Genomic DNA, 25254 nt, shown 5'->3' with positions numbered 1-25254 from the left:
TCTTTCAAAACAGGTTCCCACCCTGTGAGCTATATGAAACAATAGGATTGTCATGCTGCAAAAGCTTAAATAAAAAATAGAGACTAAACATAAAAAGGGAAGATCATAGAATATCCTGAGTTTGGAAGGGACCCATCAGGATCATCGAGTCCCACTCCTGGCTCCATACTGGGCCAGTCAAGTCAGAGCATGGGACTGGGGGAGCTGTAGTGCTAATCAGGAGATCGCTGTACCTCTGGCATATATGAGTTTCCTTCTGGAAATACTGGCTGCTGTTTGCTAGAAGAATGCAACACTTGCAGACATTTCAAACCATAAATGTCTTACATTTTCAAGGATACAGTACCAGAGAGGGTTAAAGAAGCCCTCTCATGCAAGCTCTTTCTTGGCAAAGTAGTGGGGTCATTCCAGCTTATGGAAGTTATTCCAGATAATGGCTTTGCCCTGAGACATGGTGTTCCTGTTTTCTGTAGCATTAGTTTTCTTTGGATTCCCTCTTTCTGCCCTCCTTGAAAGGTTTACATAGTTGCATCCTCAAGGACAGGGTTCCAGATATGTCCTGTTTGGAGACCTTGGAAGAGATACTTCCAGATATATTGCTGGTGGGGCTGGGAAGTTTGGAGAAACTTTAAGACTGACAGCAGTGTTAGTATGAACAAGGTATCTCTCTTTCCTATAGAGTCAAGGACTGACTTCCACTCGGCAAGATAACATAGGAATAGGTTATCTATACTTACAGTATAGATTTAGGACAACATAGTCACTTCTGTGGTTTAGTTCACCCAGAAATCTGATTGAGCTGCTACCAACTGATAGGTAAGAAAGAAGGTTTTGCCCTTTCTTTGTTCCTGTGGCAGCATGGTTGCTGGTGGCCTGAACTGCCTTTATCTTTTTGAAGTGAAGCTTAGCCTTATGCCAAGTGCTTCACTTGCAGATAGCCTTGCACTGGAAGTCTTTGGACATACGTGTATCCAACTTGTTAATGTTTTTAATTGCTGCCTCCTCCCCCAGGAGAATGCAATTCCTTGACAGAACTGAGTCGGAGACTTGGTGATGATAAATTGAAGGAGGTTTAAAGGTCTGTGAGTAGAGAACACAGGAAAAAAGGGAAGGAAACTATCATCCAGCTGAGAGCAATTGCAGCAGTGCTGTAGCAAGTCAAGAGAAGCAGCTGCATAAAGTTTTGTCCTTGTGGATGTGGGGAATTGTAAATAAGTAAATAATTGCTGAAGATTATGTGGAAGCTCAGCTGCTTGCCATAATGCAGAGACTGATATAAAATCCTATGGTGGCAAGCAACATAGGGAGTTCCTAAGGGAAAAGTGACAAACTGAGATACCTGACCTTGACAGACATAACACTTCAAGGCAAATACTACATTTATTAACTTAGATGAGTTCCAAAATAGGCTATTTTATCTCCTCCTTATGCATGGAGAATTGGAAGGCTGTATGTGTGCGAGACATTGAAATAGCTTTTGTTCTGGGCAGTGAGGTAAAAAGACTTGAAATACAGGAGGACTCATGCAGTTGTATGACTTGCAGAGAGGAAGAGAGAAGGAATTGGCTTCAAACATGGCAAGCTCTTCTGCTCGGAGTAGAGTGCGCTTTGTTTCTCTTAACTGGAGTGGAATTGTGCAAGTTATAATTACTCTGGAAAAAACTGCTGTCACAAAAGCAATGGGATCTTCAAGGATGGTAAAAAAAATTGAGGCTGACAGATTGAGGTTGTTTTGGAGGAGATATCGATAGCATCTCCATGCTGTCGTTTGTCATTGTGTACTTTGCTTCTTGTTGGGACTTGATGAACATTTGGAAGAGTGCAAACTAAGTTTTCTCATTATTCTCCCTTGACTAAAATTGGGTGAAGTAAAAATGTTTATGTTACATCGTTGCCAGCCATCTGGAAAAAAAAGTTTAATTTAGTCTATCCATAAAGTAAGTGGAGCTGGGATGGTTCATAAATCTGTAGGGTGTTTGCAGTGTGCTTGGCTCTGCTGAGAAAAACATGTGGTTTCTTTGAGGGAAAAGTCTCAAGTTATCTCTTCAAGAGTCCATAGCAGGAGCCTGACAAGACTTGTCTAATGGTCACTAGATGCTGACTGCATGGTGTACAGTGAGGCCCAATGTTTTTAGGCATCAGTGAGATTTTGATGTATAAGGTTCTTTTTCTTGCTCCCAGCTTTCTGGGTTAGGGGTGCAGTAAGGCTTATCTTCTTGCTGAAGCAGGGATGTTTTGTTTTGCCAGCTGTCTCTTTCTTTCTTCAGTTCTCTGTTCCTTCTAGCTGTACTTGCCTGAAATCTAACTTGCAGTAAATAAGGTATATTTTAAAGTAATGTATAGTGTATATATATATATATATATCATATACATTACTTTAAAATTACACTCTGTATATATGTAAGAGAATTGTGGCATAGTACATCAGCTGCTGTTCTGGTAGGTAGTATTCATCTTCAGAATGACTTTGGCATCAAAGGCAGCTGCTTACTTAGAAATGCAAGAATCCATCTTTTGCCATAGGAAGAAATAGGAAAATTAATACTTGTCAAGTGTGAGTGGTTGTGCACAGAAGAAATGTGGAAGTTGCTAATTCTGTTTCACTGTCTTGTCAAATAGATCATCTAAAGCAGCTGGGTGTTTGCAAAAGAAGACTTCAACCACACACAGATACTTAATCCTGAAACCAAGTTCAACGATGCATTAGAGGAAGCTGGATTGGCTGTACAGAGATTTCACACTGAAGGATGAATAGTGAAGAAGAGTTTTATGATGCCGTTACGGGTGAGTGATGGGCACAGGGTCACCAAAAAAAGTATAAGCTGCATTGTGTGTGTGGTGAGGGGCTGGTAATACAGTACTGTGAGAAATAAAGAAACTGCTGTTGGTAAATCTTGTAGTGCTATCTTCTTAAAAGAAGAAAGGAAGAATTATAATTCAGGTTCAGACTTTGACATGAGGGTTTTTTTTAATTAAAACTTAATGCTGACTATCATTTTATCACTGTCACAGTCCTTTAGAAAAGCTTTGCTTTCATTTTGTGTAAAATGCAGGTGACTTAACAGCTTAAGAATTAATGCTTTTAAGACCCATTGAAAGGTGAAATACCTTCTGTGGATGGGTTGGGGTTGTTTTTTTAATAATTTATTTTAGTGGAAAAGAATATCCTGCAGAATTGAGGTAGAAAATTTTTTCTAGTGAGAAATTACTACAAAAGTGTGCTTTCAAGATAGGGAACCAAAAGTCTTTGCAATCCAGGGTTGTTTCTGGAAAAGCAAGCATGAATCACTTCAGGCTTGAGCAGTGTATCAAATAGTTCTTTTCTTTGAACTAATAAGGATGAATGGTTATCTGTAAGACCCTTACACGGTTGGAGTGGTGAAATAAAATGCATAAAGTATTTTAATAAAAAAAGAAGAAATCCTTTCAGACATCTCAAACTGTTTTCAAGTCTTCCCCTTAAATGTGGTCTCAGAAATCCTGTAATAGAGGTGAAATGAGAAATGCTGGCGATGGTAAGAGTAGTGTGCTTAATGAAAAGAGAATAATGGGAAGCATGGAAGCTGAAATAATGGAAGTGGCATGGTAGATAACCAGTGGGTAAAGTACACTTATACTTGGCTGGTTGGAAATTCACGTGAGGAGTAAATGGAGGGGGCTGGGTAAAGCAACTTGACTGACAGCAGGGTGCATAGGACATGTCACAGTTATGTCACAGAGAAGGGAAAGACATCAGGATTGCATTCATGCTAGCTAGGAGTGATGGGGCTAGGACTCCAGAGTAAAACCCAATCATTGTGCCATAAGAATATTGAAAACACAATGGATTGTTCCTGTACATCTCTAGTCATCATTCAATTCCAAGAACTCAGAACCATGGCCATAAATGAACTATATACTTTTCCCCCCATTGAGAGAGGTGAATAAAATGTGCCTCTAAGGATGTGGTTTGTGTTGCACAGCTTTGATGTTGCTACACTCCTTTGTGTCTTGCTGCAGAAGTACACAGCCCTCGGTGTCTGAGTCCTCTGCGTTTGAACACTCTTGTTTTGTCCTTTTTCTTCCTCTTTTTCTCTTTTCCTCAACCTCACAAGGTTGTTTCTCCCTGAAAGTGCTCTAGGTGGTAATAACTTCTGAGCTACTGTACGTGAGGCGTTCGTGTATGCTGCAGTCTTGGCTGTCTCCGCTCAGAAGCGAGATGTTGTGCATCAGTTCTGTGAGCACTATTTGTCCTGTCTCAATCTTATTCTTCCATAGGGAGGAATATTATGTCAGAAGTTTCTAAGCAAAAGAAGATCCAGGGTCTTGATAAGCCTCAGCACAGCCCTCTGCTGATGGAGGGTGTTCGCTCTGCAGCAGCCACTCCAGGAATTAAATGAGATTGAAGGTTTTTTTCCCTTTTATATGTTGCCCTGGAGCATGCCCCACAGGTACTTAGTTTAACAAGAGTGCTAATTTTAGAACAGTTTGTTTCATGTTCTTCCTTCCTCAGGACTATCTTTAAAGACAGGTGTTCAATCTCTTTCTCCAGCTAGATGCTTTAGAAGGTGCTGTCAGTTTGATGGATTATTTGCACAAACCTGGTGAAGTTTACACCTCATTCTTTGTACCTGTGTCCTGTCCAAGCCAGACATAAGTGTGATGCTAAGGACAACTGCAATTGGGTCTTTCTGCATTCATATTTCCCAGCTGCCGATGCCTGTAGCAACTCCTTGGTCCTGTTAGCACCATGGACTGTGTATCTTTCAGATGGTGCTTTGCTGATTTTTAGTTTAGGTTCTAAAGGGTCCTGATCATGCCTTGCCTGTCTCTTAATTTGTGGAGGGTCTGGACATGGTAGGTCTAGACCCAGTAATTGCAGGAGATTAAGTTCAGAATTGAAGTTCTTTCTGAGCCAAGGTGAGCTTTCAGGTCACACGGTGAAAATTTCAGGATCTGGAGTTACAGATTTTGATTAAAAAGAGTATTCTTGGCAGATTCCTTGGTCTGTTTTTTCCAAGGATACACTCCTTCCTTTAGGTCAGATCAGTAGGTGGGCAAGCACTTAGACATGTCCTTATTCTGCTCTAAGTCTGGGATTGAGACATGTCTACCAGGAACAAGCACACTTCCCAGCAGTGTCTTAGCTTCATGTTGAAATGAAAACAGCATATGCACCATAGTGCTTTAGACATACACTGTTGACTGAGTCTGGGACTAGCATTGCATCCAGGCACACCTAGGCTCCTCTCTGAGAAGTTTAAAAGGCAGGGGGGTCTTTTCAGAACCTCATGACTCAGCAGGAGGGTCTCCCTGGCAGTTCTGTCTGACCCTGTCCTCTCTGCAGTAACTCATCAGCACACAGTGCCATTGTAATCCTGCTAAACCACCCTCACATTCACTATCAAACTTTACATTGTCGGTTCACATCAATAAACATATTGTTGCATCTCTCTTGGGAGTGAAGAGCGTGGCTCCATCTGCAGCAATTCCCACAGGTTCACTGATTTTAATAATTGGGCACTGTGGTTTGTGTCCTGGAAGTAGCAAACCAGGCTTAGGAGAGCACTTGAGCTCGGTGGGAGGTTATGCTTTAGAATTCTGCAGCAATCAGCAGCAGCCCAAGTGGTGTGCTGCCTCCTGTAAGATACCAGGAGCTCACTATTGAGGAAGCCATAACTTTCCTGTAGGTATTAATCAATGGCATCACTTCCAGAATGTGAGTCTATCCCAGACCCCCTGTGTTTCGTTGTGCTGGATTTTATCTCTTTGCCTGAGAAGTTTCCTGCTTCTGACACTGTCCCTATCGCATCCAAAAGACATGCTCATGTGATGGGCTTGCATGCTGTGTGGTTGGTAATAGCCTTCCTGGCAGATAGTTTGACACTGACTGGATGATGATTCCACGTGCAGATGTGCAGGATGGACACTGTGTGTGTGTGTATATATATATATATATAGGTGATGAATTGAGTCAGTGACTAATTAAGAGTTTCCATGGAGAGAAGTTTCTTTGCATTCATGTGATCATCAGCATTGCTGATTAGTTGGACACCTGACATCCTTACATCATGAATGAGTACTTCTCTTGGGAATGTTACCTATGGTTTCAGTTAATTCTTGATAGCATAGCATCTCCTTCTTCCCAAATAGTAGTTTTCTGTGACTGGGTTGGGTAAAATGGTCACTCCTTTGAATTCCAGATCCTTTGTATTGTTATGTGAGACAGGGAGCATGTAGGTTTGATCATTTGCTTCTAGCTTGTGTCACCCTGGATTTATTAATGTCATCGCAGACTTGTTGGAGATTGTGTGTCATCAGGTGCTGCTCTTAGACCTGCATCCTTCAGTGGATCTGTCTGGTATCTTTTTGCTTTTGTTTTGCAAAAGGATTGTCACAGAACAGGAGAATGCTTGGCTAGTTACCAGGGTAATTTATTTTTGACAAAGATCAATAGTTGAGTTTGTTTTTTTTTAAATATCAACTTGGACTTCCATGGAAATGTCCTGTTCCATGCCCAGGAAGTTAATCTGGCCCAGAGTATTTGTGAGGACATTGCCCTGCTGTTTCCCATTGCTTGGAAACTTAATGCTGCTGCCAAATTTATGTATTTTCAGAATACGTGGATCTAACTGAATCAGTGGATTCTGACCCAATGCTTAGTTATTGAAGTACTAGTTGTTGTGAAAGGCCAGCCTGCCTGCTGGGACAGCAGTGCAATATGGCCATATGTTGTGACCATGTGGACTGCAATTACTGGGTCTAGACCTGCCATGTCCAGACCCTCCAAAAGTGTGGAGTGGAAGGTTCCCTCCCACTTCACTGGCTATCTGCACTTCTGTCATATTTATCCCTATTCATCAAGCCCTTTTTGGGTCTGAAGGTTCTCAGTACTATGCTATTTTGACTCCTGTTCTCTCTTGAGTGACAAAGCTTAATTAGCATTTAAGGAAGTAGCTGACTGTACAAAAGGGGCAGTCTGTGTCTTCGTGTGACTCGAACAACACTGTGCCTCCCTGCTCCCTCGTAGGTGGATGTATAGCATAGCCTCAGTGGACTTCTTTCATTTGCAGGATGTGGAAGAAGAAGGCTAAGAAAACTAGAGTTACTGGCAAGTCATTTTTCTTTAAGCTCTTGAAATAGATTAATGTTGGCACCCAACTTAAATATTTGACTTTGAAAATGTTGAACCTTTTAAAAAGCTTTTGTATCCCCCTTAACACGCACAAATTGGGACTTTTAAGCTAATTTTTGACATTTTATTTCTGTGGTGGTCCCCTATCCCCTTTATAAACCCCAATTTTTATCCATCCCAGCGCTTCTTCAGTATAAAAACTGCCCTATAATACAGCTTACCTACTCAGTTTGGCAATTTCAAGGCTTTAATGCCACCTGGAGAAAGACTCCTTCTGTAAATTAGAACAACTAAACCAAGTAATCTCAGTAAACTGTTTTTATCCTAGATCAGTACATCCTCTGTGTGAAGAAGCTTCTCTGGATGTGTTTTCACAGAACTCTAATACTTAAAACTTCACTAAGAAGCAGCTTGTAAAACTTTCTCAATGGGCTTGCAGCAGACAAGCCAGCTGATACTTAAGGTTTAAAGTGTAGTTGGAAGTCTAGTGATTGGCTGGTACCCTTGTGTTGTTTTATTTTTGGGTGGGATGGAGGGGGTGGTTGCTTTGGTTTTTAAAGTAATTGTGGGGAGGTAAACTCTAAGAAAGCAGACTTTACACTTCTGATATACCTTCACTTTTCTCAGCAAGCATTTCTATCTTGTTTAGTATGTGAGACACTTGCTATAGAATTGTCACTTATTTACTTAGCATTGACATATTGTTGTCCATAAATAATTCAGAAACCTGACTCTAAATTCTTGCTGTGCTGTATAGGAACAGGACAAAATCAATTCTGAAAGACTAGTGTGGATAAAAACAATGAAGATTTGATAGGATTTGCCAGGTTTGGGGTACAATGTAAAGGCTGTAATTCCAGTAACACTTTTCATAACCCTTCCCCTATAAGCCAGTCAACTGTTCTATTTGAAGCTTTACTTAGACATTTCAGTGTGTTTATCTCATTGAGGTACCTGTTAAATGTGAGGCTTTTTCCTCTTGTGTGTGCTTGCTCAGCTTTCTGAGTGAGGGCACATGTACTGAAAAGCTCATCTATTTTTTTCCAACTTCATCAGTCAAACTAATAAGAATGATTTTGTTACATCCTACACTACTTGCCTTTTCCATCTCCTTGTACTGTCACAGGTTCCAAAAAAAAGCTACTGTGTGGTAAGAAATGCCACTTTAAAATAGTAAATATTTTGTTGTGGGGTGACTGAAGATGGACATGTGTGTGTTTTTCTTAAGACAGGTGTTTCAGGGTAGTCTTCATTTTAATGACCTGAATGTATGTATGACTATCATACTTTCCAATTAAGTACTAAGACTGCTAAGGTGTGGTTATTGCTGTGTAATTACATACTTGTGACATCAAAATGTAGGAGATGGTTTCATACATGACATCAGCCATTATGGCTGCTGTTTGCCAAATAAGATCATATCAGTGATACTTCCTTGTGCAGTTTTGAATGTTATTGGCATGACCTTCATCCCTGAAAAAATGCAGGGATTTGTTTCTGAATGTGTCCCTTCCATGAACTGTTTTGTATAAGTAAAAGCACCTTGTTGGAGATGTTATCAAGAACAGCAGAAGTACTACTTATGATAGATAGTTTCTAAGTGAAAAAAGTTGGTGACAACGTATTTTCTATCTGTAATTGAAATAATCTTTGTAAAAGCTGATTTCTTTCCTACATTAGTCTTATGTGCTTTGTAATATTTCATAATCTTTCTGTACCCCTGGATGGACTTTGGGGTAGGCTGTAGATGAATGTGGTGTCATCAGTGGAGAAATGGTTGCCCAGGTTATGATAGCTGGAATGAAAGGAATACAAAAATGATGTTAGAGTATTCCTTAAAACTGTGGCAAGGCTGGAATGCCAGCAAATACACAGCTTCATAGTGCTTCTGGATTCTGACTCTTAAATTGGAAGCTGAAGAGTGAAGTTGCCTTGTAGTTCTTGATGAAGAATTGACCTTTGTGGCACTCGGGAAGGACATAATGCTCTTTGGATTATTATCAACAAAAATGCTCCTTTATTCCACTGAGTGAGCAGCAGTGCTTTCTGCTGTGATACTATGACAGTTGTGAGGGGGGGATTGTGTTACCACATCGGTGTAGGGTGCTCTGTTGATGCTGCAGCTGATCCTTATTTGTTGTTGCTGACTTGTCAGTCTGTGGCAGCATTGACTGAAGGCGTATGGTGCTGATAGTGACCACGTGTGTGGGTGTATGTATGTATAAAATGCCTTTTACAATTTTTCTGTTTAAAGTCATGTGTGGAATACATTGTTGTTACCCTAAGTGTGTGTGTGGGAAGTAGTGTGACTTTAACAAATCATTAAAAGCTTGGGTTGTTGGTTTGATCCAAGCTGGACTTCAGGCTGTCTGCTCACAGAGCCTTGTGCTCCTGTAGACTCCTGTGGGTTTAACCTTTTACTTTTTGGTATGGTTGAAGCTGTTTGAAGCATGGTGTTACAGTGGGTGCCAGCAGTTAGTTAAAACACTGTTTCCAGTAGCAATCTGTGCAAGTGGGTGGAATTGGGTCACAAAAAACGGAGCCTTTTACTATAGGTCATGCTTTAGGTTGCTTTTAAAACTCGGGGAATGATTCATCTTCAAGTCCCCAGGTTCTTGCTGTAACCATTAGGGAAGTGTCATATGGTTTGTGCACACAGATGGCAAAAAGAAGTCAGATACCCTACATTTCTGTCGCTCTAGTAGTCTGGGTGTTCTCTGTGGGACTGTGAAATGGCCGTTATTATTTCTTCTCCCCCCTTCTCCTTGCCTGTTAGCAGTATAAGTAGGCTAAGTTAAATTTTTAAGGTCTTTGAGGAAAACTACATAACTGAACAAAATTACTGTAATCACACCACAGCTCTGAAGAAGAGACAATACAGCTAATCTGATTAGGAGTTACTGAAGAACTCGTAAGATTCTAAATTAGGCTGATATTCAGCAGTGTGGAAAATGAGTTGAGAATGCTTGATTCTAATGCAATGCTTGGCTCTAAATACTCTTGGAAATTAGGTCACTTAATGAAGGATTTTCACTCTGATATTCTTTGAAATAAAATAACCCTGTACAAGTGTACTTATGGTGTGAGAGTTAAAAAATCTGAGTGGCACTCTGTGGCATAATAAGGTTCCTAAGAAAACTGTTGCCTTATGGTTTTCATACAGGCTTTGATTCTGACAATTCTTCAGGAGACTTCTCAGAAGCAAATCATAAAGTTGCAGAAATGCTTGATCTAGATCCACACCAAAGCAATAGGACTGGAAAGCATAACGGAGAGACAGAGATTCAAGAAAATGGAATTAAGAGGCACAGGTAAACCTATAGTAAATGAGATGTGAGTACATACTGGCCTGTTATCTTCTGGGGCATTACTGTTCTTACTGAAAGAGGCTATTTCTCTGGAACTGAAAAGATGTTTAACTTGTCTGTTTCCTATGTCAACTCTAGGTTAACGTTTTGCTTCCTTTATAAGCACTTCAGTACCTACAAATGTCTTTGTGCTTAAGGGGCTGATACTCACAGTTGGCTTTTGTGGTTTTTCTTCAATTACAGGACATCATTACCTGCCCCAATGTTTTCCAGAAGTGATTTTAGTGTGTGGAGCATATTAAAAAAATGCATTGGACTGGTAAGTTAGCTTGGATGAAATATGCTGATGTTAGGTCTTGTATCTTCAACTGGTTAATTTTGTTGCTTATAATTTCAAATGCAGAATAAAACCTGGTACATTCTCTCCATTTTTTTTCCTTCAGGGAACCTCATATTAAACTGCAGCTCTCTAAATACCAACAGTACTATTTCCTTACTTGCTTAAGCTGTTGGAGCATGTAGATTGGCATTTCTAATGCTGTTCTACTAGAACTAGACTAAAACCACTAAAATATAGTCAGATGTGGTTTGATTAATGCAATGGCCTGCTCTGCCTTTTTTCTTTTAATTCTTTACTTAGCAAAGTGTGATTTAGGGCTTTGTTTTGATTCTTCCCCATAACAGAAGCAGTTTGTGCCAAAAAAAACCAATTTTCCTCTGATTAAAGGGATTAGAAAAGTTTGGGATCTGTTAGAGTTTTTGGGTACTAATGGTGTGATGTAATTGGATCACAAGATTTATTCTTAGACTTGGAAACACAGACCTTTGCATTGCTCTGTGTTGTTAAAGGAACCCAACACTTGCATCCTTATATGCCATCACCACTGTTTTAATCAGTTAAGAACACAGTTCCATGTTTGATTACTTCATTCTCATTAGGAATGAAAACTGCTCAACACAGGAGGCATTGCTGCCTTAGCTGCTTTTCAGCAGCGTTAAGCAATTACACTCATGTCTAGTCTAGGTCTGCCAGTGCAGTCCTCTCTAAATGCAGCAGACAAGTCAGTGAGTCCTTCTGCTTCTTTAGCTTATGTCATCTAAGAGATACAGCTGTACTGTCAAAAATCCTTTTGATAGGATGAGTGCCCTAGCCACTAAGGCACTTCACTGGACTGAATCAATCTAAGTCAGTTAGGGGTAACTTTACTTTGACTTTACTGCCTGTGACGCTGAGGAAAGTGTTGCACTGACTGAAAGAGGGTAGATTTAGATGAGATAAAAGGAAGACATTTTACACAATGAGGGTGGTGAGGCACTGGCACAGGTCGCTTAGAGAAACTGTGGATGACTCCTCCACAGTTGGATGGGGCTCTGGGTGACATGAGCTAGTGGAGGGTGTCCCCTGCCAAAGGCAGGGGGGTAGGAACTAGATGGGCTTTGAGGTCCCTTTGAACCCAAACCACTCTATGATTCTCTAACTTAATCTGGTGGCATTCTCCTTTCCACTACGTTGTAAATACTTAAATGATGCTTTAGTGTTCAGTCATGAGCACAACTCTTTAATTAAAGCAGCCAGATTTGCTTGGCTATAGTAAAAGAGCCAGGGTATTGGAAATCTCTGTGTGAACTTCATGTCTGTCTTGTATCCACATGAGAAATGAGAAACATTCTGACACAAATAACAGGTTGCTTAAATGAAGCCACTAAAATTTTTTAGAGCAATTCAAATCCTATTCTTTATGTAACTGTTCCTTTCAAAAAATAATTTGTAGTTGCTGCAGTAAAACAGTTAGATTTTATGCAAATGGCTGTGTGAGAGTTTCAAAGGAATGCATGGTGCTTAAATATCGTAATGAGCTGGTTGGCACGTTATTGCTGCTATCTGTGGAAATTTTAACCTCTTCTATTTTATGTACACCACAGAATAGAGGGTAACATTTTTTTTCTTGAATTTACTAGGTTAGCTGGATCGATTTTTGCAGTTGTTTATTCTTTCAGATTGCTAGCAGGGTTCTGCAGTGCTTCTAGCCCCTTTTCAGCTGTAGCACTTGGAGGTCTGCTCTAGGCTTGCCAAATGTCTTTTGAAATGCCATAAATAAATTAACCCACAGCTTATTTCCAATGTTCTTGTTGTCAGTTGTTAACTTACTGTTGTGTCTAAGAAATGAACTTAATCCTTTTGTTACCTAGGAGCTGTCTAAGATTACGATGCCTATTGTCTTCAATGAGCCATTGAGTTTCCTTCAACGGATAACAGAATATATGGAACATATATACCTCATTAATAAGGCTTGTAGTCATGCAGACCCCCTGGAAAGAATGCAGGTAACTTAATGCCTAGCACCTTCTGGTTAGTCCAGAAGACTTATTTCTCTCATGGAGTCTTTCATTTTAAGACAGTTTCTCACTTGAGTGTATTTCTTTCTCCAGGGCTATCATAAGAATGCCCATGTGTGTCTGTCTAGACAAGTTTCTTGTTTCATAGTGACTGGATTGGATGTTTGTGACATGGAGTTTGAGCCAACTAACTGTTGACCTCAACTGTTTTCAGGGCTGCTTTAATTGTGACTCTTTTTCTGTGGTTTTGTGTGTTGTGAAGATGAAGTTTTGGCTTTAAATTGATTTGTTGAGTGACTCTGTGATCTTTAAGTTACTGGATGAAAAATTGTTGTTAACAGAGGCAGGCTTTGCCACTCTTCTCCCAAACTGGCTGTTGTGTTGAGTAGAATATAGTGCGTGGCTGGACTTGCCATGGGGAAGTGAATATGGTGGAATCAGGCCTGTGACATTAGGTTATCACAGAATCTCTAGGCTGGGAAAGACCTTTGAGATAGAGGCCAAGCACACCTGTCCTCTGCTAACTCGTATCCCTGAGCACCTCATCTACCCATCCGTTAACGGGTACTAAACCGTATCCCTGAGCACCTCATCTGCTACATCCAGGGTCAGTGACTCAACCACCCCCCTGGGCAGCCTGTTCCAGTGCCTGATAACCCTTCTGGGGAAGAATTTTTTCCTAATGTCTAATCTAAACCTGCCCTGGTCCAGCTTGAAGCCATTGCCCCTCATCCTATCACCTGTTGCTTGGGTGAAGAGACCAACACCCATCTCTCTACAACCTCCTTTCAGGTAATTGTAGGCAGTGATAAGGTTCCCCCCTCAGCCTCCTTTTCTCCAGGCTAACCAACCCCAGTTCTCTTGTAAGGTTTGCAATGTTATACTAGTATTGCTTAATGCTCTGTTTTCACCTCAGTTGAAACTGGACCATATATATTTTATTCTGTGTTTGTGTAATACGTACCCCTACTTGTCAGCCTGCAGGACCTTCTGATTGTTGTTTATGCCTGTTGGAATCAGTCAAGAAATCCCATTGGTGTTAGAGATAACATTTGCCTGACAATGGGGAAAGTCCCAATGATCTGAGTGTGGGGGGACAGTCAAAATAGGAGAAAAGTAGGTTTAAAAAGCCAGACTATCCTCTGCATGGGGCAATGTGTAACCTGACCAAATTTACTACAGAAAAATAATCTCTTTGGAAATGGTATTCTTAATAACTGCTTGTATCTTCCCACTTCTGTATCACTTATCCTATGGTTTACACATGTTTTGGCCTTAAGCAATATATAGCACTTTCTTTTTGGATTAGTAACAAAATAATGTCGTGTGCAACAAACAAAATAGAGTTGTAATCTACTGTTCTCATAACTGTGTGTTCTCAATTTGCTTATAGGCTGTAGCTGCTTTTGCAGTTTCTGCTGTGGCTTCTCAGTGGGAGAGAACTGGCAAACCATTTAACCCACTGTTAGGAGAAACCTACGAATTAACCAGGTAATAATTAATTCAAATTGGGAGCTGGGGCTATTTATGTTCTTGAGTAGTTAGATGCTCATACTAGCTTGGTTGGTTTAGTGAAGTTAAAGAATAAAATTACTAAAATACATTTATAGCTAAAATTATTTTCCCAAAACTATCTGAAAATCCTTGAGAAGTTGTTATAAAAGCTAATGATTTTATTTCTGGGTTTAGTTGGAGTATTCTTTTAATTATTCAGAGAAAAACTTGTTCATGTCCTTCCACCAAAGACCCTTCCTGACTAGCCACTATGAGTTGATTTCAGTGGTGTTTTGCTGATCCTGTCAGAGGAGTTAGTCTGAAGGACTTCAGCCTTAAATAAATGGGCAATGTCTGCAGTGGAAGAAAGTTTTTAGTCAGACCATCTCCTGCTGCCCAAAGAGTTTCAGGATTTTCATTAGTTATTTCAGTGAGACTTTTTCAAATACTTTTCTGTGTAGAAAGTCACCTAGGTGTTTGCATGTGGGTTGGGTTTTGGGTATAAAGAGGAAGTGTTCAGAGTACAAATTCTTTCATGAATTGTAAATATGTCATGGGACTAGAGGAGTCTCACCTTCAGTTTAATCTAAAAATCTGTCAACAATTTAAGTATCAAGTCACGCTTTTTCTCTTTTAACATTCAAAGAAATACTTACTGTTTAATGATTTTTTGTTTTTTTGTCCTTGTTAGGGAGGATTTAGGATTTAGATTTATATCTGAGCAAGTCAGCCACCACCCACCTATTAGTGCATTTTATTCTGAAGGCCTCAATAAGGACTTTATTTTTCATGGATCAATCTATCCCAAACTAAAATTTTGGGGAAAGAGTATAGAAGCTGAGCCTCGTGGAACAATTACTTTGGAGCTTCTGAAGTGAGTATGAGAAGCAAATACCTTTTCTTTCTTTCTTTTTTTTTAATTGATCTCCTTAACATTTACCTGAATAAAAAAAAAGATAGGTGGTAATCACCCTATTGGCTGCTCTTAGGTGATTATCTAAAAGCTTCTTGCAGAGGAGGTTGTAAAAGTTTATTTACAAGTTTGTTTCCACTGCTTAACTGCAGGGTTCTGTTCTTTCACCTTATGCTGTGCCTTTTCCACTATGAGAATTAGCATTTCTTAAAATTTGAATGCTTCTGATTCTGTGAATGAAACTAATTCTGTGAAGGCTTGTGAAAGAGATAAAATTCTATTCCAGGCTATTCAAGCTCATCTTGCTTTTAAATATTATTGTTGGGTTTGATGGACTGTGTGCATGTGTTTGTGGAAGGAGCTGTGTCTTCAGAAGAGTTGGTCTGAGGGGACTTGTCAGGATTGCCTTGCCACCTGTTTAATGCTTCCTGGATATGACCACCTTGCTGTTAAACCTGAGGATGCCTCTCCAGATCACTCCTAGGCTTGTCTCTGAGTACATGTGTGTCTTATAAGTGACCTGACCTTCCACGAGTTGTTTTGTGCCCTGATGATTCAAAGACTCTCGAACTTTCCCAAGCAGGACTCAGGAAGCACTAGATAATAGTTGGAGAAAAAGCATTGAACTCTTAAAAGTGGATTTAGAAAAGCTTTCCTCAGGCCTACATTTGAGGCTGTTCTAAAATATCTGCTTATGAAACTTGGAGACATTTGGTTTCAATGAAGAGTCAACTTGCCAGCTGTGTTGAGCATTGCCTTTTCCTGTTGTTTCTTTTGGAAGTGTGTATATATAGTTTATTTGTGGAGCTCCTGGCATCAAACCTTGTAAAGCTTATGAAAGTATGAGCTGGTCTTGGATATAAATAATGATGGAAATAGAGGAAATTCCTTCCAAATGTGGAAAGCACTGTGAATGTTTGTGTGGAATGTAGGTGTGACAATAATAAAGTCTGGGGCAGGAGAGAGCCTTTAGGAGACCACTGAAATTCTTAGTCGAATTTAACTGGAATATAAACAATTAAAGCATTTATTTTAAGGAATTGCTTCAGGTTAGCAACACAAGGTGAAGTCACGTTTTGAGCCTCTGTTGTGATTGATGCCATTCTGTTGGTTTGAGTCGTCTGAGAACTGCTCAGGGTCTGAGTGAAGGAGTAACTGTTTAGGAAAGAACACTGTAAGTGAATGCTGAGTGCTGCACTTATGTTAACCATGTCTGTGTTTTCAAAACACGTTAGAAAACACCCTTCTTCCTCTCTTCTCCAGTGCAGTAAGTGTTTCAATTTATCAGCACAAGTGTTTTGTTTTATGCTGTGCAGCTTTTGGTGTCAAGTAGTTCATGAATAAAAATGTGTGCTGAGGCTAGTGGGATGAATTTGGGGGGTTCTGGTATTTTTTTTTCCCCCACTTGAAGAGTAGTCATTGTTCTAAAGTATGCTTGAAGACAATTTGCTGTGGAAAACAGTCAGGCTTCAATGATCTGTGTTTTCTCTCTGTACTGGAAAACGCCAGAGCAGTTGGAAACATTAAATAGGAGTGTTCTCTCATTGCTAGTAGAAGTACCAGGCATTTGTTACAAATAGGACATTGCTTGTTTCTCTACATTTAATACTAAAATAGAGTTTGCAGTGTTTCTTCAGATGGATTGATTGCTAGCCAGGTAACTTCAGCATTTCTTCTACCAGCATGGAATGATGAGTGAGAATAGATAGCTTTGACTCTGCTGAGCCAGTGATAATGGGAATCCTGTTGTTTAATGCTTTCACCGCTTTTAGAATAATACTTTTTTAAGGATTTAGGATCTTATCTCATCTTTGTAAAGCTTTCCACAGAACGTTTAAACCAAAATGAAACTAAGCAGAAAATTCTTCAATTCTAGAACTCTTCCTTCTTTTCAGTACATCTTTGGGGGAAAAGACAGAACTGAGTAATAAATTGGATTTTTAAATGTCATGTTTATGAAGCTTGAATATAGCACTGTTGTATCATGCTGGTGTTAACCAGCCAACCAAAAAAACCCCCCTAAAACCACACACACATTCCCAAAGTTGCCTCCAGTGACACTGGAAGAGACCTCACATACTGATGTGGGAACTTGTGGCTTATTTGTGGGAACCACTTAATGCAGTTTGCTGCCTTGTGTCGTTCTCTTCAGGTTCAGAAGCTTTTGCCACTCAGTGTTTGTTAAAACACTGAATGAAAAATTCTTTAAGTGGGTTAATCTGACCAGCCCTCGAGGAGTGTCTTCATACCAAACCTTTGTCAGAACTGGTAGTGACTAACCTGGCTAGAAGACTCAAATATTTCTATCTAGTGCTTTTTTTATCACTGAAAGGTGATGCAGATTGTGATAAAGGTTTACAAGAAAGTGCTTTAGCAAGAAGTTTGTGCTGCTGCAGTAATTGAATAGGAGATGCTATTAGGTGTTAGTTGGTCAGTCTGGTTCTCCTGTGATTATATTTCATCACATTTAAATTAAAGTGCAAACAAAAAAGGTGAATTCTTGGGCTGCTGTTTAGGTTGGCCTGGAGCTTGTAGTCAGAAGCAAAGCAACTGGAAAATGAGCTATTTCAACTCCATGAGGAGGAACTAAAATAAAGGGGATATCATTCTATGAAGTAGCACTGATGTTTAGATAGAACACATTGTTGGCCTATAAAGCCTGTTTCTCTTCTGGTTTGAAGTTAACTGTTGGCTGTTCACAGGAGTGCTAAATATTTTGCTCTGCTGTGAATGGAACTGAAAACAGGCTTATGTTCCATCTCAAACTCAAGAGAATTATTATTCCCCCCCCCTATTTTCTTTGCAGACATAACGAAGCTTACACATGGACAAACCCAACCTGTTGTGTACATAATGTAATTATTGGTAAACTCTGGTTAGAACAATACGGAACGGTAGAAATTGTAAATCACAGGTAATGCTATTCACAAAGCTGAGGGTTGGCTTGGGGGGGATCGTGCCTGGTCACTTTTGTTACAAAGCAGATAGTTTTGGGTTTTGTCAGATACACAGGGGTTTGTTGTTGTCAGTCCCCAGTCTGTTCTGACAGATGCAAACTGTTCATTGAGTAGGGCTTAGTATGGTAATAATACAAATGAAAAGGCACAGGGCTATATGGCTTAGGGGATACAAAGGTTTTCCATTTGTGAGTTACTCATTCAAATTTAGCCCTATTGATAGAGAACAGATATTAAATTTAAATCCAAACATATTAAATTGAATAATTGTTGGAGGCTTGTAGTGGACCTGTTGATTACTGTTTGGCAGACTTTTTAGTTTTGGTAATAGAGGATGTCTTAATTTAAGGGTACTGCACAGAAAATGACTGCAGAGCAGGATAAAGTGAGCTTAGACGTGTCAACTGCTCTGCCAACTGCCTATATAAAAGCTTTTTGCCCTATATAACATCAGCTCCCTCCTGTAATGATGAGGGAGATAATTTTGTGAAAGCTGTATTACTTCTGCACATGTTTTCCTGTCGATAAATGGGTGGTTTAATCCAGCAGAGCTGGATAGCACTTAGATATAGATGAAACTCAGAAGTACGGTCATGTTTTCAGTCAGATTTCAGAGGCTGATGTCTTCATGTGCACATCCTTTATTTTTTAGTCCTTTCTCTGGAATTTTAAAATTTTTGTGGCTCTTGTAATACCCTGGTCAGATAATAACCATAGTTAAAGAAAAGTGATGATACAAATAGCTACTCCCAGCTAACTGTAACTATATGAAGAAAGCAGAACAAGGTAAAAAAGTAAATTTACTAATGTGTCTAGGGGCCTGCTTCTTTAAGCATGTGCTTATTTCTTCTACAGTACTGGAGATAAATGTGTCCTTAATTTTAAACCGTGTGGACTGTTTGGGAAAGAGCTGCACAGAGTAGAGGGATACATTCAGGACAAAAAGTAAGTGATGAGTCTCTTGGCATCTCTGTTTCTGAGCACTGTGACATTTCTTTTGCTGGCATCGTGACCACAACTGATGTAACCATCCTAGTGATGCAGATTGTAACCCACTTCTGTTCTCTGTGTCAGTATTAAACCTCTTGTTTCTAGCATGATCATTTTAAGCATTATTAGAAAAACTCTCCAGTCCAGTCTTTGGGAATAAAGGTATCCAGGGAAAATGCAGAGTAGTCGCAGCTGATTGTATGATTGTACAACCACAATTCCAATCTTTGGTTTAGAATAGTGAGAATATTATTATTAGAAATGTTTAGTCAAAGCCAGACTTGTTTTGTGACCCAGAGTCTCTAAATTGTAAACTATTGGCTTTATTGCACGCTCATTTTAACAGTGGCAGAAGCATGTGACTAAGTCACGAGGGAACGTTCTGCAGGACTGAATGCCAGAGAGGCAGGAATAAGCTGAAACCTTTTCTTTGTGTTATCAAATACCTGACTGCTAAGCAATCTGCAAAGAAACCTAAAATACAACAAACTAGGAAGCTGGGTGTTTAATACCGAATCTGCCTGAGTTGGCTTAGAAGGTTTTATAAGAAGGAAAAGCTAAGCCTCCTTTGCTTTCTCTGCAGCAGAAAGAAGCTGTGTGTGATCTATGGCAAGTGGACAGAATGCTTATGGTGCACTGATCCCACCACGTATGAGACTTACAAAAAGAACGAGAAGAGAGGTGGTGAGCAGAAGAAATTGAAGCCGGTAAGGTTAAGGATTCTTTAGGGAGAAAAGATGCTGAAATATGGGAAAGGAAAACATCTTCTTTACAGAAATGCTGATGAATGTAGGGTTAAAACAGTCCCTCTTTTGGTGGGTGTCAGAGATGGACAGCATTAGTCCCATGAGAAGGCATTGCCTTTCTAACTTGTGCAGAATTTAGTGTGAGCTGCTGGTATTGAGGAGAGCTCAGAGAAATGGCATTTTGCTAGAGATCTGTCAAAGAGAAGTCAGCAAATATCAGCCCCCGAACTGATGATGTTCTGGTCCTTGAATGAGGAAAATGGCTCAACTGCCAGCTCCAGATGTAAAAATTGTAGGATTTGGGCATTAAAAAGAAAAGTACATGCTTTTAAAGTCAGATAGGCATTTTGGTGATGCAGCCTTTCAGAATTTATGATGTAGACAGTCTTGACAGCAAAGGGATGCGGAAGCACACAGGTTTTTTTCACCACATGTAAACAGCATTGGGTGAGTTACTGTCAAAGCTTCAGTGTAATATGGGAAATGCAAAACGTATGGTGCAGCAGAGGACTGCAGGGTTTCCTGGCATCAGCAGGGTCTGGCAGACCCTGGTTGCTCATTGGAAATGGTAAATTAAACAGAAGTTAATCATTCTTAATGTTAAGGGGCCCACACTTTTTAAAAAAAAAGTATTAACATTGGAAGAATCCAGACCAGCAACAGGCCTTGCTTCTGGCTCTGGATTCCATCATGGTGCAAGCTTATATTTTGACTTTTTTTTTTAAATAAAAAGGTTCTGTTCTTCTTAGGAAAATCAAGTCTTTCTTTTCTTCCTTCCTGTTGAATCTATGTTTAGATGGGGAACTGTCTTAACAGTAAACCAGATGTTGACGTGGAAAGTAGCCTAAAAGACTCTTTTTTTTAAAATACTGAATACGCAAACCAAGTGATTGAAATTGGACTCTTAACCATATGGAGCTGTTTTCTAGTGTATAAAACAGGCCCTGTTTAACTTAATAGGGTATTTTTTGAATAAAATAAACGAGCCATGTCAGTGGGGGCAGAAAGCAAATAGAAAGTGGGGTGGGACCGAGGGGAGGGAGGAAAACTGTGATACTGGACGGTATTTGCCTCAAACTTCCCTTCTGGTGGTTGTGGTTTTAAATGTTTCTCATAGTGAAATCCTTTGAAACTCTGCAGTGTAGCTCTGCCTGTCAAATTCTTTTGGATTCTGGGAGCAATTTCTTGAAGAATGCTGCATTTGATTTTATTGGTCCATTATAGTGGTGCATCTGGTAACACAGAATTTGGAAGGAAAGATGCTGTATTTATAAACTTAAGTACACAGTCTTCGTAGGGAAAAATTGGCAGTGAATAATAGTTGTAAGAAATCAGATCATAGGAAATCAGACCAAAATAAGGGTGTATCTGTGTTTTAATTGTACATACAAGTTTTCTGCAAATAATGAAGTAGTAAGCTTTCTTAGGCTGTTATGGGGAGTGGTTTATATTACAGTTTTGGTTAGTTCATCCTGAAGAAGTAGTAGTCATATTAAGTGAAAATGAGTGCTGGTTAAGTGAAACTGAACTATGGCTTGGGATAGAAGAGAAACCAGACAAAAGAATTCTGAAAGTCATTAATTTTCTATTGTTAACCTTTTTAAACAGACATCAAATTGTACATAGATGGTGGGAGACTATTCAGAGATACCAGGAGCAAGAAATTAGGATAAAAATAAGAGGAACAGTATACAGAGTGAGGAAAAACTAAACATAGGGGGTGAGGCAGAACTACAGGAGAGTTTAATATTTCAAATTTTGAGCAGATTATTCACCATTTGCTGTAGAACTCTAGGTGAAACTGTCCAATTTCCCTTTGTTCCCCTGCCAAATATTACCTTTGTTTCAGAGCGAAGATGTTATTAAATCTGAAAATGATGAGGCTGATGATATGCCAGAGGTTCAAGACACAGTGCAGTTCATACCAGGCAGTAAATTGCTTTGGAGAATAAATTGTAGGCCACCAAACTCCTCACAGGTAACTCTTGCAATCAGTCTGTGTATTGCTAGTGGCTTATCTGAGGGGGACATGATTAATGTGAAGGGACTGTTGGAGTGTCTGTCTATACCATGGACAGTATTGACTGGCAGTTCTTGCTGCAGCAGTAAAATTATACTTACAGCAAGGTCTCTGCTTTGTTCCTGTGGTGAAGCATTGGTGCTGTGTGGAAGTTGGTAGGAAGAATGTGTGCTCTGCCTGCAGCTGCTTCAGTGAGAGCCTGGTGTCTCAGTTTAACCTGCCTGCCAGATCTCTGCACTTAGAGTGCCTAAACTATGGATACACATTTCCTTCTGCTAGTCCTGCTGTTAGAAGGCTTCCAAACCATGCAGTAACTGAGCAGCTGGATATTAACTTCAGTAGTTTCAACAAGGCTTTTTGGTCTGTTAGGTGTGGATGGTGGGGTGGGGTTTTTTGTTTGTTTTGGCTTGTTTGGGTTTTTTCCTATAAAAATCATGATGTTGGCTATCTGTTCGGTGTAGGGAACCCAGAGCCACTTTGCCAAAATAACATGTGTGTTACTTTTGATTTGCTTTTAAGATGTACAATTTCACCAGCTTTGCTGTGAGTCTCAACGAGCTGGAAAAGGGCATGGAAGCGATCTTAGCTCCCACTGACTGTCGGCTACGTCCAGATATCAGAAATATGGAAAACGGAAACATGGGTATGTAGCTGCTGGAGGAAATCTGTTCCCATTAGTATGCTTTCAGAGGGATGGCCAAAGGGAGCTTGGTTGATACAGGAACACCATCTTCAGCTTCTCATTCCCAGAGAAGCCTTAATTCCATTTTGTCCTATGTTAATGGACACGCCTTTGAGCAATGTATGATGCCTGTTTCTCCCAGAACAGTTTGAGAGAGCAAATGTGTCCCAGCTGGATCCCAACACTGCTGTCCTATGTCACAATGTATTTGCATGTTTGTTCACTTGGGGGAAGTGCACACATGCTCTCTTACTCTGGACTTTGTCTGGAAAGACATGTGGTGAGCAGGCATGCTCTGCTGCTCTGGCGCTTGTCAGAAAAAACACATGGCCAAAGAGTGGAAAAGTCACCCTCTTTATTCTGCCTCACCCCCACTGCGTCCTCCTCTCTCGATGCAGTGTTTTTGGCAGATAAAATACCAGCATTTCAGTTTTGACTCTGTGTCCATAGTAGTCACTCCTCTGAAATGATGGCTTTAGTTTTCTGTTGCCTGAGATTTTCATTGCTCAGTGAGATTGTGCACAGCAAACGCTTTCTCTTGCTTGAATGAATGGTATTTCATTTCTCTGCAATTGTTCCTGCATTTTTTGTTTCTAGTTTCCTAAGATAACCAACTTCTCTTTAAATATTTGTTAGATGTGGCTAGTAAAGAAAAAGAGAGACTAGAAGAGAAACAAAGAGCTGCTCGCAAGGAGCGTGCAAAAGATGAAGTGGAATGGCACACACGGTAAGGAGGAAGGAAGCTGGGCATTTGTTTAATGCTTGGAATGGTTTGGTACACTGCTGGAAGTGTTTTTATTCCAGGCAGCGTGTGTTTGATTTCCTGCATGACAGCACAATTTGTAGTGTCACTTAAAGCATTTGCTGGGTCACCAATTAAATAATGTAGCTGGAAGCCAAAATTGCTGATAACTTTGTCCTCTAAATTATCTAAGAACAAATGCTGAAACCTGTCATAATTAACTACTGCATTAAAGCTGGAATTTCTTGGTTTTGCTCTTTAAAACCTACAGAGGTCAGAGTTTTGTTAGAATGAAGGAAATGTTAAGTCTCATCTTTCCTTTAACCAATTCCCGTCCAGCTTTTGCCAGTTGAGAAGGAAGTTGTGCCCCTCTAGGACCTTTTATTTTCACTTTCTTAGGACTTCTGGGCTTGGATACTTCAGAAATTGCTTTCTTTGATTGCATACTCAAGTGGCTTCTGAGTCATAGAACACATCACGGAGTAATGTGCCATTTGGCTCCTGCTCCCACTGGTTGCTTTTCCAGATGCCAGTGCTGTGCAGTCAAGTGTATGCTCACGGGCAGTTGCTGCAGGTGCTTCCTTCAAAGGCAAGAGCTTTAGGATGCTCCCATGATTTCATATAATTCAGAATAAGAAAGCATTCTCTTCCCAAAGCCTGGAGGAGCAACTACAGGCTAATTCCAGTTAATGCCTTTGAAAATATCTTCCAGAGAACATAAAATTGCTTTCAGCCAGCGTGGCTAAAAAGTGAGCATCTGTTAATGTTCTGTGCAAAGCACAAAACTGTTTCCTGTTTGGACAGGTTTACAAAAAGGATTGTGTAACTGATCAGGCATTCTTTTAAAGTGAGAAGTAATACGTATAATCTAGACTATCAATGTTATTTTTATTTGAAATAGGACAGCAATTTTAAAATCCATTTCATACTCCTCCTTGACTTTATGTAAAAAGAATTAAAAGAAGAAATGCTTTGCAAGGTGGTGACAATTGTGTAGGAAGATTAATGCTTTGTTTTTCATGCTCAGAATATTTCTGAGCACTTTCTTCTGATAAAAAAAATACTTAGCAGTGTGTTTTTAGAATGTTTTGTGAAAGAAGCAAAGTTGTCTTTTTCCTCTATTAATAACTGTTCACTCTGCTTTTTTTTTTCTTTCTTTCCCTTTTTTCTTTTTCTTTTTTTTCTTTCTTTTTTTTTTTTATTTTCCAGATGGTTTCATCAAGGCACTAACCCATACACTGGGACTTCAGATTGGCTGTACTCAGGTGGCTATTTTGATAGAAATTTCTCAGACTGTCCAGACATATACTGAAATTATGGAACCAATTGCTCATCTCATCTGGACATCTAGTTACTAGATTTCATTCCAAGCCAGTTACTCTGGTTTTGTTGATAGCAAAAACCAGCTTTTATAAGTAAATTTTAACAAAAATTCTATCAGTCAACAATCAAAAGATTTAATTATCACTAACGTTGGATTGCCAAATATACTGTTCTGTTCTTTCCGTAAAGCTGCACCTGAAATCATCATGGTTTTCACTAATTTTCAAAGGGACCTTTGGTTCTTCATTTTTTTCCCCCCTAGTTTCTTTGTCAGGAAGATACACTGTATCTGGTAGAGCACATAACATCCTTGAAAACTGCTTAACATAAATAAAATAGAAATAATATCCTTGTTACTTAGTACAATAGTGAAGAATCTGAAGGTTTTGAAACTCGGAGCAGGGATGAAAAGCTAATGTGGTACCAAGAGGATCAAGTCTAGTACTGCCCTACTCCTGGTTGAAGATGCATGTGAACCTTCCACGCGGTATGTAGCACTACGTGGGGACCGGAGCTCTTGGGCCTCCCCCCTCTCTCAATATGATTCAATGGTTCAGAGACTCGGGGAAACAAAAACCAGCCTGAGCTTCTCAAACTGTAGTTGTCTGTTACAGAGTCTTCACAACTT

General features: G+C 39.8%; 1 protein-coding gene across 1 annotated transcript; it reads left to right on the top strand.

Annotated features, from left to right (window-relative positions):
* Positions 1-2465: 2465 nt before the first annotated feature.
* Positions 2466-24962, top strand: OSBPL2 (oxysterol binding protein like 2). Its single transcript, XM_084271587.1, has 13 exons — positions 2466-2784; positions 10278-10425; positions 10666-10741; positions 12613-12747; positions 14153-14250; positions 14945-15127; positions 17973-18080; positions 18979-19068; positions 19697-19820; positions 21709-21837; positions 22399-22522; positions 23198-23288; positions 24513-24962. The coding sequence occupies exons 1-13, from the start codon at positions 2748-2750 to the stop codon at positions 24613-24615; spliced, it is 1446 nt and encodes a 481-aa protein (XP_084127713.1). The 5' UTR covers positions 2466-2747; the 3' UTR covers positions 24616-24962.
* Positions 24963-25254: the final 292 nt, after the last annotated feature.

This window comes from Gallinula chloropus (assembly GCF_964237585.1).
Source record: "Gallinula chloropus genome assembly, chromosome: 16".
Taxonomy (NCBI): domain Eukaryota; kingdom Metazoa; phylum Chordata; class Aves; order Gruiformes; family Rallidae; genus Gallinula; species Gallinula chloropus.
This window is presented reverse-complemented; position numbering and strand designations above follow the sequence as displayed.

Excerpts from the sequence above, each read along its gene's own strand:
- OSBPL2 (XM_084271587.1), top strand. The coding sequence starts at position 2,748 with ATGAATAGTGAAGAAGAGTTTTATGATGCCGTTACGG. Across the intron at positions 18,081-18,978 it reads GTAGAAATTGTAAATCACAG|TACTGGAGATAAATGTGTCC; the intron begins GTAATGCTATTC and ends TTTCTTCTACAG. Across the intron at positions 23,289-24,512 it reads GAAGTGGAATGGCACACACG|ATGGTTTCATCAAGGCACTA; the intron begins GTAAGGAGGAAG and ends TTTATTTTCCAG.